A 13,136-nucleotide genomic window follows, 5' to 3' on the forward strand; every position below is an offset into this window, starting at 1 on the left:
AATGGAATCATCCGGAACATTCTGCGGCAAACGGTTGATATGATGTTTTTTTTTTTTATGCAGCCCCCGATTATTTACGGCACGCGGCGCCGACTAGGCCGACGGCTTTTCGACCGAACGAGCTGTGTGCGCTGTTACGTAACATTGAATCTGGATATTTTCCTTTAGCACACATCGCAAAGAATGTTTTAACATAAGTACTTGGATCATTAATACGGTAAACAGAGTCAGAAACATGTCAGTTATTGTAGCATGTCCAACTTTCTCGGACAAAACTTTTGAAAATTCTAAAATTTCAAGATGCTCTTATGGAAATATTGAAGGTAATGGTCCATCCCTCTGATATCAGCAAAATCTTTATTTTGAAGTGTTTTCATCGATCGCATCGAACAGTTAAGACTACCAACGAAAGCCAATGAGAAAAGCTTTTGACGATAGCAAAAACGTTAATAGAAAAAAAATGTAAGACTGCCGTCGAGCGATCTTCGGATATATTGCTTTCTATAGTGAAATGTTACATTATATGAAAAAACTACGTTCATAAACGGTTTCCCGCTCAAAAATACTTTTGTCCAATTTAAAAATATTTTATCCGAAATTGTTGGGCCTAAGTTGTATGTAAGTATATGCATTGCAATTTATTCAGATCCGAAAGTGATGCTGGCAGTGCTGAGACCATCCGCAAAACTTTTCATCGACTGTACTGCCAAACATTTGATTGCCTATAAGCCAAACCGCCAAGTTATCATGCAGGTAAGGTGAATTTTCGAGTTTCACTTTAGCTGAATTTCTGCAGTTTGTTGTTAACCATATCACATACTTCTCCCCCTCAACCAAAGTTTTAAAAAATGTAATCAGGACAACAAAACATAAGCACTTTGCTTTGTAAATTAATTCCACAATGTGAGTTTCTAGACTTTGAGCTACTAAGAACTGTGTCATAGTCAGAGTTCTCTCTTGCACTCATGTTCTGTTTTTTTTTTCTTCTAAACGAAGCAAAAAGAAAGTCCGAGAAATAGTTTCCTGCGCATAGTGCTACATCACACGCATCTGCCGCTCTTGGAGGTGAAATATTGAACTTGAGACAGCTTAGTCTTTATAAAAACGAAATTATTTTTAGAGGCCTATGTCCCACAACACAATAAAGGTCAAGTAAGAAATGCCAACTTCCATAAAATTATCCTAATGTTAGAATGCTACCTGATAAACGAATCTTCAAGGGGCCGTTCTTTCTAGGCCCTCTGAGATATAGCGCTTAGTCTTAGAGCTCCTTCTTCACTCTACAGCCTGCAAGCCTTTCCTCACGTAAGTCAAACCACATTACAGCTCTTTCACTGTCTCAGTTCATGCAGGCTGCTTGCAAAGCCATGGCAACTTGCTCAACCAGGAACGGGACCTTGAGAACGGTATTTAAACCTTTCATACATGTTTACTTGGTGTTCCGCAGACTTCTAAACAGCAGTAGTACCACTTAACAGTACCTGCCTTTTTAACCTTAGGGCTATATATTTAAATGAATGGTGAAGTAGTTTGCGTTCAAATGGTCACTCTTTACAAAATTTATTTCCTCATGGCCGTTTTTCTCACTAATCAGACATCATATGTATGAGCGCGTACAGAATCGTTACAAATGATGTCAACATTGTATGAGCCCCATAATGACTGCACACGACACGTGTTAATCTAATGGATACAAATGAAATGTGTACAGCATCGAATTTTTTTTCTGAATCTTCGAGAGTTCTAAGTCTGCCTGCAAATAGCGCATGAGGACCATTTCTACCTTTAGATTAAGACTTGATGGAGTGGTCACACGAGTTTGTTGTGAAATTTTAACTGTGAATTCTTTACCATGCGTAAAACAGAACGAGACCGATATGAACACTTTTGCTAACACGGTGCACATATTTGTCCCATGTACCGGCAACTAATCCTTCCATTCCATGCACATAATTGTCCCATGTCCCGCGAACTACTCCTTCCATACAAGCTTAGCTTTCAAACATACCTTGTGCCATTTACAGAACAAACATTTGATATCTCCTGATAGCCTCACTCCAATATCCAGAAAAATGTTGGCACCAATTAATTTAATTCTATTTAGAGCTGAACAACAGATTATTCAATGATACGTGCATGCTAGTTGCGACACCTCCAAGCTGTACTTGGGTTATGAGAGGCTCCGTAGTGTACGACTTCGTACTGACATCGGCAATTTGTTTTTGCGATGTGCGCTGACATCGCACTTTAGACGGGTCCGTTAGCATTTTGTTACCACCGAAATACAGCCGCTGCGGCTGAAATTCATTCGTGTAAGCTCGAGCTCAGTAGAGCGTGCAACATCCCAGTCACTGCGCCACCACAGAGATTGGAGCGTGAAGAAGGGTTATTAACAGTGCAACGTTAAGGGTTCCGTTCTGCGTAGAAGCCAGCACTGCAGTTGACATCTCGAGAAAATCCGGATTGGTCGAGCGGGTCGTGACATCGCAACCACATTACCTCGCGCGGTTAATTCAACAGCCCAACAAAGACCACACAGTATAACAATAATGACTTCGGTGCTGAACTCCTTATTGGTTTACAGGGTCGTGTGGTCATTCCACCACCATTGCGTAATGTCAGTGTAGGTGTCAGTGCAGAAAGGGAAACAATTGCGCTGAAAACAAAAATGTACGAGCCGCCACTCGAACGGCTGCCCCTTCGTTCACAGAGCTATAGTTGAGAGGCTTTTACGACCACCTCATGCCCCATAGATAGCAACGCTATCGTATTACGTTCTTAAGGCTGCTCTCTCTCTCTCTCTCTCTCTTATGCGTCCCCAGAATTTCTTTTTAATGCCATTCACAGGACAGTGTTGCAAAATTCACTGACCACGCAATGATGCTCTTTCTAAATGCAGTCACCCCTTTTGTTTTCAGGATTACCACCATGCTAGAGAAGTGGCAAGATGCATTCTTCAAGCGATAATGAGTCAACAAGTGAGTTTATTTTGCGCATCATATCCGTTAAAGATCCTCAAAAGGGCCCAAAGCCAGGCTTCGCAGCTCATGGCGGGTTTAGAGCTTCGACGCATCAACGATCCGTTGAACGAGTGGCAAGCAAGTGCAAGCAAGTGCCCTCTGCTCAATGGCTTCCCCCGAGCACCAGGCAAGGGAATCGCTTGTACCAGTAGGAAACCCGGTGGGTCCCCGATGGCACTGAGGATCGAATCCAGCACCTCTCGCATGTGAGGTGGATGCTTTACCATATGGCCACCATGGTGGTCAATTCTAATGAAGTGAAGAAGCAATTTTAAAACGTTCACCTTTGCCTGAGTAGAAAGCTTCTTGAGTGAAAGGTGGGCTTCGCTGTGAATCCTCCGAGGAGTCAGAAATAACTTCGGTGTCCTCAGTCCTCAGTCCACCGTAAGAGGACAGCATACAAAGTTTACCCTTGCTGCAAGTACCCTGCTTAGTCGATCTCCTTGAGTCAAATGCTACAGGCTAGATTCTACTTAATCATGACATCCACCCTGCGTCAACACATATGTGACAATAATTTGCATGAACCACACAAAACCGGCATGTGCAACGGTACCTTGCTGTATCTTTTACTGCGTTCGTAGTCGAGAAGCATGTGCATGGATGGTGACTCTGCAATGGACTATGTTCTACTGTGACTGAATGTGTATAGATGGTGACTTCTGGAGTGGATACTGTTGGCTGCGAGTGAATGTGTGCATAGATAGTGACAGCTGGAGTAGCCTATGTTCTATTATAAGCGTCTTTGTGCATAGAGGGGCAGATCTGACCGGTTTTAGGACATTATTAACAAATAAGTGACGCTACGGTGGAGAAATTGCAGGCAGAATAAGCAAGGCTAATTCCACCTGTAGCATCAAACAACTCAACTCAACTCAAGCATCGAAACACATTCTGTGGTAGAAAACTTGCACACTCTTCCCCCTCGATGGCAGCATGATAATGCGCTCCTTCTTGGCGAGCCATCAAGACTGTCATTCCTCATGCTGATGAACCGCTTATTTGAGGATGCCTCTTGCTGTAATTCAAGCATGCATCAAAAGTTTTGACCGCATCGCCACCGTGGGCGAAATGGGATCGCTGTTCAGCGGCGAATGGCGGTGCTTGTTGATATCGTGAGAGCGTCATGATAGGACGCACGTTTTTCCCGCTTTCGTGTTCTTGCCAATAGCGACGTCTCGAAGCGGCGAGAGGGAGATGCCTCCTCGCCCGCCGCTGCCTCTGCCGCAGCAAGACGCGCCCATCTTTACGTGGCAGATCCGTGCGAAGAATTCGGCGCGCGCCTTGCCGCAATGCGCCTCAACGGGTTGATATGCGAACTCGTGCCGAACGTGTCTCCATCCCAAAGACCTGACGGCGTTCCTCTTCAGCCTTATCTGTGTCGGCGATAGATGCTGGTTGTCGGATGACGTTGCTCCCCCTTTCTACGAGGTGTGTTCCGTGCTAATCCGACACGATTTCGTGCGAATGCGCCGAAGCCGCGGGCATGTCCTCATTGTCTGGAGGCTCGGATCTTCACCGTGTGAGAAGTGGTGGACGCTTTACAAAAAATTCGCTGTGGCTTAGCTTGGTTAAGCCCGGTAATTGCGAAAGCAATATCCGTACCTACGCCATGGTACAGCTGGTAGTGTAGCTGGTGGTGGTGCTTGTGGTTAGACTTGTGACGATGCATCGGTAATACAATCCAATCCAATGCAATCCAATACAATCCAAACCCATCCAATCCAATCCAATCCATTCCATTCCAATACAATCCAATCTACTCCACTCCACTCCTATCCAATCCAAACCAATCCAATCCAATCCAATCCAATCCCATCCCATCCAATCCAATCCATTCCAATCTAATCTAATCCAATTCAATCCACTCCACTCCAATGCAATCCAATCCACTCCAATCCACTCCAATCCAATCAAATTAAATCCAATCCAATCCACTCCTATTCAATGCAATCCAATCCAATCCAATGTAATCTAATGTAATGTAATCTAACCTAATACAATCCAGTCCAGTCCAGTCCAGTCCAATCCATTCCATTCCAATCCAGTCCAATCTAATCTAATCTAATCCAATCTAATCCAATCGAATGCAATCGAATGCAATCAAGTTCAAATGAAGGTCAATGGTGGTCACGGCCGCGGCACGATGGTGGTCCACGGCCGCGGCACGGCAAAGGCGTGAAAGTGCAGTAGTATTGCTTTCGCAATAATTATTTGTTTAAAGGGAGGTGCTTTCTAGCCACGTAACGCATTCTGGCCGCCCTGGGCGGCAGTCGCAGCGAGCTTGGACGTAGCACAGGCAGCAAAAGCTGAGTTTACGGGTTTACGGAATTAAGAGGCATCAGGGGCCTGTCTGTCTCTCGACAAGCATGATGTGCTCACTATCGCCATACGCGAATGGGAGCGGCGACCAATGGCAGAGGACGAAGTGGGGTGGAAAGGCAACGAATCGCTACAGAATACGGCTCCTTGCTTATCTGGCCGGTAATGACATGCTTATCTCAATGATTAAGCCGTCCATGCCTACGTGCACGCCGAAATAAGGAGAAACCGTGTAGTGCCCATTAAATTACTTATGGTTCGTTAAATCATTTCTGTCTACGTGGATACCTGTGCAAATTATAGATCTAATTAAAGCATGCAGTGAACCTGAATGTCTCTGGCTGCATGGGTGCTTTTCTTGGACCAAGACCCATCGTAATTGGACCCGTACTCTGTGGTGACTGCGGATAACTTTATTTTGTATGCACGCCCACAAGGCGGCCACGTTTCTTTCAGTTGTCCCCTTTACCAACATTAGATGATCTTCTTACCACGGCTGTTGCCGGTTATGAAAAATGAAGGTCCTAATGAAGGTCTATATAGGAAGAAGCATTGTGTGACCATCGCAAAAAAAAGCGTCCAATATTTTTTTTCAGACAGCTCATTAAAAAACCTGACTGCAGAATCTTTCCTTTCAGGTAGCCTTAATGGCAGCTCCCGAAAATCTGGAAGACATGCTGCAGGAAGGCTGGGTAATTTCGGCTGTGTTTCTGCTTGTCAGTAATTAACACACCCACAGTCGCGCGCGCGCGCGCGCGTGTGTGTGTGTGTGTGTGTGTGTGTGTGTGTGTGTGTGTGTGTGTGTGTGTGTGTGTGTGTGTGTGTGTGTGTGTGTGTGTGTGTGTGTGTGTCCACGTGCGCGCGTGCATACTATTATAATGATAGATATCCGTACGAAAAAACCTAACAATGTTATGGACGAGAAGCAGTCCATCTCGAGAATAAGCCCTCGGGGCGCCTAGTGCATGTATGATACCCATGCACCCTGTTTTTGTCGGGTACAACAGTCTTCATGAATTCTTCGGTCTGGATGAGCATGCGTAAAGTCCAGCAGCTTCGCACACCGACTAATCCTCGTTATATTCCTATATTTTTTAGTTTTTTGGTTTCGATGAAAGCTCATGTCTAGTTAAGTCTCTGCGGAAACGCTTTGAAGAAGAGATTACAGTAAGGTCTTCTCTTCCAACAGAACTGATATCATTCACAGAAAGTGTCTAGTTCTCAGAACTAATTATGAACCGGGCAACTACAGCACTCATTAGTCACGCTTGGCCAGCCGGACAGCTGAATTGAGGGTTGAAACGACAGAAACCTATTATGTGCCCTACTTGGAGAAGGGTCACTGCAGGCTGCTGCGGCAGCGAAGGCGTCCTCAAAAAGAAGGAATAACAAATAAGCTTACGTTGACGTAGCAACTAATTTCGCACTCAATCTCTGTCTTACAAAACAACTTTCCGCCAGGTTCCCTAAATGTCTATATTACTGCGCATGCGCGTTGTAATAACAGTCTTATAAATGGCGAGGGGCGAGACCTTCGTCTCATGCGTCTCAGACAATTACGGCGCGTCTGTCTTTCAGAACTGCGCTATGCCATACGTCGAGTCCATGTTTAGTACAGAAGAAAGAACAACCGCAGTGCTCCATTGGTTGTTCGAGGCCCTTCAACAAGTGGACACTTGACGCACGACTCACGGCTCATGCACTGGCAAGAATGTGGGGCATAAAAATAAAGACCGAGTTGCAAAAAATCGACGCAGGAGTTCGTATTTAAGAAAGCTGCGTTCTTCTTGTTTTTCTTTATAAATGTTTATGTACTTTTCATTTTGGTCTTTATTTTATTAATGCATTAGCATTAGAAGTTTGTGCAAGTGAGAATGTCGACTGGCGACTGTCAGTAGCCAGCGGCAAGTGGCCCGCCTGCTACGGTGAGCAATTGGTAACCTCCCCGCATGGGGCTACGAAACAACTTATACACTACCTTTAAGAACTTAGTACACTACATCGGATATAACGAACCACTTAGTATGTCACCTCGGATGTAACTAACTTTCAGGTGTTAACTTCGGATATAACAAACTTTCGTGCGCTATTAACTCGGATATAACGAACCTAAGTATACCACCTCTGATATTCTCGGATATACAAACTTTCCAGCTACGCCCTCGGATATAGCGAACGGAGTTTGTTGACCTTGGTATAAGTAACGATTGGCTGCGCTAACGCATTAAAATTATCCACTGAAGATCGCCTAACAGTTTCATTTTGTATTTTTGTGTACACACCACGAACGCCCGGGAAAGAATTACATAAAGATGGGAAGGGGGGGGGGGGGGTAAATGAGTAGAATGAAACGTTCACAGTACAGGTAAGTATAAAAATACCGCTAATACAAGACAAAGACGCCATGTATAGCAGAGCGACAAAAAAAAAAGGACAAGACACAAAGACAGGATCCCGATCTGAAATATGCACCGTCCTTATCAAAATAATCTATGACAGCGTAAAATCATTTTAATGACGGTGATTCGATCTAATCGACACCTACCGCTGTTCCTTATTTTCTTGGTGTCCACTTATGCCCTCTATTACCTGAATGCTAAAGCCCACTCTCACCCCTTGTCTTTCCCCTTCTTTTGTTTAGACTGCGGTGGCCCCCTGCTTCCCTGAGCGAAGAATAGAACCCAGTAATTTCTTCTGATAATCATCATCAGCCCGACTATACGCCCACTGCAGGTCAAAGGCATCGCCCATATCTCTCCAACTAATCGCGTCGGGTGCCAGCTGCGGCCACCGTATCCCCGCAAACTTCTTAATCTCATCCGCCTACCTAACGTTCTGCCGCCCCCTGCTACGCTTGCCTTCTCTTGGAGTCCAGTCCTTACTCTGAACGACCATCAGTTATCTTGCCTTCAAATTACATGCCCTGCCCAAGCCCATTTCTTACTCCTGATTTCGACTAGGACGTCATTAACCAGCGTTTATTCCCTGAACCATTCTCTCCTCTTCCTGTCTCTTAACGTTACACCTATGATTTTCCTTTCCATAGATTGCTGCGGTGTCGTTAATTTTAATTGAACCCTCTTTATTAGCCTCCACCTTTCTGCCACATAGGTGTGTACTGGTAAGATAGAGCTGTTGTATACTTTTCTCTTGAGGGATATTGGTAAACTGCCATTCATGAGTTGAGAGCCTGCCAAATCTGCTCCACCACATTTTTATTCTTCTAGTTATTTCACTCTCGTGATCCGGAACTGCGGTCACTACCTTCCCTAAGTAAACATATTCCCTTACCACATCCTCCACCAATCTACCAATCAGAAACTGCTGTTCCCTTCCGAGACTGTTGAAGATTATTTCAGTTTTCCGCCTATTAATTTTTTGGCCCACCGTTCTCCTCTGCATGTTTAAGTCATTGATCATGCTTTGCATTGCATCCCATGAGTGACTGAGCAAGGCAATGCCAACAGTAAATCGCAAATTACTAAGGTATTCTTCATTAACTCTGATCCCCAACTGTTCACAATCCAGGTCTCCAACTGTACCTAGCCCTGTTTCAATAAAAATAAAGAAACCAAAAACCTACACGCCTATTAGAAAGATGATAACGAGTAATTTATCCCCAGCACACAAACATCACTAGAAACAATAGTAAATAGTTCACCAAGTCAGCGAGCGTCCTTGGCGAAGCCCTGCAGCTGCGGTCTGGAAAGGCGCAGGTAGGAGAGGCGCGGAGGTCACTGGGTGGCAGCACGAACGTAGGGTGCCACTGGACGGCCCCGAAGATTCAGAAGGTCGCATACCATCCACCACGGGAGGTCGGCGGTTGAATGTACGGCGTAAAATGACCTGGAAACACCAGCCAGGAACGGCAGCACAGTGCACAGCAGGTCTGGACATTCAATGGAGGCCTATGGCAGCACGGATTTGCCGCCGACAGCTGCCATCTCCACGACTGAACTGCCACCACCACTGCTGCGCTTTATTCCTCAACACATCCTATTCCGGACACGTCAACCCTAGGCTCGTCGTGCCATACCGCACTTCTTCCTCTTCTTTTTCGTGGGCCACACTTTCTCGTGCAACTGTGCCACGCGGCTTAGCCAGCAGACGCGACGTTCCGGTGTCAACGCACCACACACATCGGCTAGTCGAATCGCGAGCGATGGAGTTAGCCACCTCCTTGCCTGAGAGCACATGCCAATACTTGTGGCGCCACCTTTAGGCCCACACCTTTCTTACTCCCATAGAGTTTCCTATTATTACCTAGAGGGAAAGCTGGCGCCCCGTCTATGGGAATTTGCATGGAGCTCCCTCGAGACCACTTCAGCCACCATGGGCGCTCAAAGCATCATGGGGCGGTGAGCTACCGACTACAGAACTTCAACTTTTGGCCAAAAAATAATGCAAAAGTAAACGCTATTCGATAATCAAGAATGTCCTAACATTCAATATCTTGTTTGTAAATTGCAACAAACGAGTAGAAAAGCATGTAGGAAGCATAAGAGGGTTCTCACACAGCTTCCACCCTCGCCGTTCGATGGCGTTCTACGTCACACCAGCGGTAACTCAGGACGTTCTACGTCCGCCGCTTACGAACGTGGGTGGCGCTGATGAACACTCTCAAGGTTAGGTTATTTGTAAACATAAATATTTAGTAATACTTTTTAACAAGTCATTGTCATCGCACACCATTCCTAAAGAATGGAAACTAGCTAAAGTGACACCTATACACAAAACAGGAAGCATATCAGATCCCTCAAATTTCAGACCAATTTCACTAACAAGCACTGTATGCAAGTTACTAGAGCACATTATCTTAAAGCACATAACAACCTACTTAGAGGAAAATCAAATTTTAACACCTTTTCAGCACGGCTTTCGGAAAGGAGTTTCTACAGTCACACAACTAATCGAACTTACACATGACATATCCTTCGCTATTGATCAGCAGAAACAAATCGATCTCATTTTCTTAGACTTTTCGAAAGCTTTCGACCGCGTTTCACATTCCAAACTTATTATGAAACTTAATGCAACCCTTGGAGCTGGCCCTATAGTAGATTGGATCGTTGATTATTTGACTGACCGTACTCAATTCGTCGAAATTAACAATGTTAAGTCCGAATCAACTAATGTTACATCCGGCGTGCCACAAGGTAGTGTTCTTGGCCCAGTATTATTTTTAATTTTTATAAACGACTTACCTACTAGTATTTCTCACAATATTAAACTTTTTGCTGATGACTGTGTACTTTACCAGGAAATTAACTGCGTCAATGACCATATAGCTTTAAATAACGCTTTAACAGCAGTGACCAAGTGGTGTGAAGAATGGCAGATGACTATTAATGTTAAAAAATCAGTTGCTTTATCCGTAACCAGAAAGATACACAAATCAAATTTTCAGTACACATTAAACAATATTCCTCTTGATTCGGTGTCCGAATATAAATATTTGGGCATAACACTAACCTCTGACCTCAGATGGGATTCTCATGTTAACAATGTCACATCAACCGCCTTGAAACAGTTATTTTTCATTAATAGACGCCTCAAACTAGCACCATCAGAAACAAAGCTTCTTGCATATAACACATATGTCAGACCAATTCTAGAGTATGCTAATGTTGTTTGGTTTCCTTTCACTAACAAGCTCACTAAACAAATAGAAGCAGTGCAGAGGAAGGCGGTCAGATGTATATTTAATAGACACAGGTTGACAGACTCACCAACAGAACTAATCAAACACGCAGGACTACTAACCCTTCAAAACAGAGCAAAACTAGCGCGCCTTAAAACCATGTACCAACTCGTACACAATCAATTAAAAGTCGCCACTTCAAGATACATATCACAATCACAAACGCGACAAACACGTAATAAACACATACACACTCTAAACGAGTTTTCATTCCGTACTGACACTTTCAAATATTCATACTTCCCTCGTGCTATACGCGAATGGAACACCTTGAACACATCCATTGTTAGTAGTCCATCATTGAATTCCTTTAGCACACGTGTGGAAAATCAACTACTTATATCTTAGTATTTATTAAGTTCATATATGTCATTACCAAGTTATTCCTTCCGTTTGTGTTTTCACTTGTGGTATTATTGTCCGCCAAAATCATGTCACATGCTCCTCACTCTGGTTTATTTGTTATTCGTATCTTCTAATGTATAATCTCGTGTTATATTTTTTATATACTTTGATTAATTACCATTGCTATTTTTTTGTGTGTGCCTCTGTACTTTGAATGCCCTCCCTGTTACGATCCCTGATGGGATTGACAGTATCGAATAAATAAATAAATAAATAAATAAATAAATAAATAAATAAATAAATAAATAAAATACCCCCGAAAGCAGCAGATATGACAGCCGTCGCCGTAGCTCAGAGGTAGAGCACCGGACGCGTAATTCGGAGGTCGTGGGTTCGGATCCCACCGGCGGCATGTGGTTGTTTATTCCTCTGCTTTTCTAATCAATTATCTTTAAGCGATAACATATTCGGTAATATTCTAAATTGATCAACAAGCTGTTGGCTTCACTCATGTAAATGCAAAGTTTGTCCAAAATAAGAGGTGGCTAGCATTCCTACTGGCCAAGTAATGAACACTACAAAAACTAATATTTCGTAATTAACAGGCGCACTTTTAAAAGTAAATATATTTTAAAAAAAATGTTGTTGCTTAAACACTTTAAGAGGTTTTTAATGCCATTTCAGAAAAGTGACACCTTTTATTGGCGTCGTGTGCTGTTGCGTTTTCATTACTATGGCTTTTGCAGACTGCGTTCGCGCGAAAGTCGTCTGCGCACACACGAACAGCGGTTTCGGAATGAAACGTCATAGTAATGACACTCCGGGTTCCCTAAAAACTACGACTGTCTCGCAACAAGTAGCTCACCGTCCCATGATGCTTTGAGCGTCCATGGTGGCTGAAGTGCAGCGCCGCCAGTTTTCCCTCTAGGTAATAGTAAGAAACTCTATGCTTACTCCCGCAGGCCTTGCCCACCTCCACCACAGGACGTACTCGCCGGCCTGCTGCTTATGTGACAGCTCAAGAGCCGACTTCGCTTATGTACAGTCGGAGACAAAAGTCTCCGGACCACGTGTTCCTCTAACAAAGCCTATAGATCTGCTATTAGTCAGCGGCTGGAGACCAAAGTTGTGGAGGTAAAAGTTAATATTTTGTTCTTTCATCTCCACAAGTGCGGTCTCCAGCTGCTGTTTGATAGTTGAGCTATAAGCTTCGCTTGAGGAATACGTGGTCCGGAGACTTTTGTCCCCGGCTGTACGTCTTATTCTCCTGGCCAGCACATTTGCCCCCTGCCTCTTGCCCTTTAAAAATGGTCTATAGACATTTTATAGACTCTGTTACCTTCCTATAGATATTTCTTTTTGTCTGTTTATAGTCTATAGACTTTTTATGGACAAAAGTCTACTAAAAGTGTATGGCCGTATATTTATAGATTGTCTATAGACTGTGCATTTGTGTTGCCTATAGACTGTTCTCAAGGATTTGTCTATAGGGAGTCTGTAGACTTCATAGACAGAAGTCTATGGACAGTCTATAGAATGCCTAAAAAATTTTGTAAGGATTGGCACCTAACCAGTCTGCAGCAGTTGAAGGCTGCTTTGTCCAGCACCGAATTGGATCTCCAACTTCAGCTGGGCAGAGGGCGTCGCGACTAGGAATGGCCTGGACGCCACAACAGGCAGCCTGAAGGCCGCCCGCAACGCTGCTTTGTAATTTTCTTTACTTTTGGCCTTCTTATCAATAAAGGTTT

At 44.1% G+C, this 13,136-nt stretch overlaps 1 protein-coding gene across 1 annotated transcript; it reads left to right on the top strand.

The window, feature by feature from the left end:
- Positions 1-651: 651 nt before the first annotated feature.
- Positions 652-7,059, top strand: LOC149363487 (uncharacterized). Its single transcript, XM_089569936.1, has 5 exons — positions 652-753; positions 1,344-1,406; positions 2,919-2,978; positions 5,981-6,034; positions 6,921-7,059. Exons 1-5 carry the CDS (start codon positions 658-660, stop codon positions 7,020-7,022), a joined length of 375 nt encoding a protein of 124 aa, XP_089426062.1. The 5' UTR covers positions 652-657; the 3' UTR covers positions 7,023-7,059.
- Positions 7,060-13,136: the final 6,077 nt, after the last annotated feature.

The sequence above is a fragment of the Amblyomma mixtum genome, chromosome 2 (assembly GCF_055824585.1).
Source record: "Amblyomma mixtum isolate Tamu chromosome 2, ASM5582458v1, whole genome shotgun sequence".
NCBI lineage: Eukaryota > Metazoa > Arthropoda > Arachnida > Ixodida > Ixodidae > Amblyomma > Amblyomma mixtum.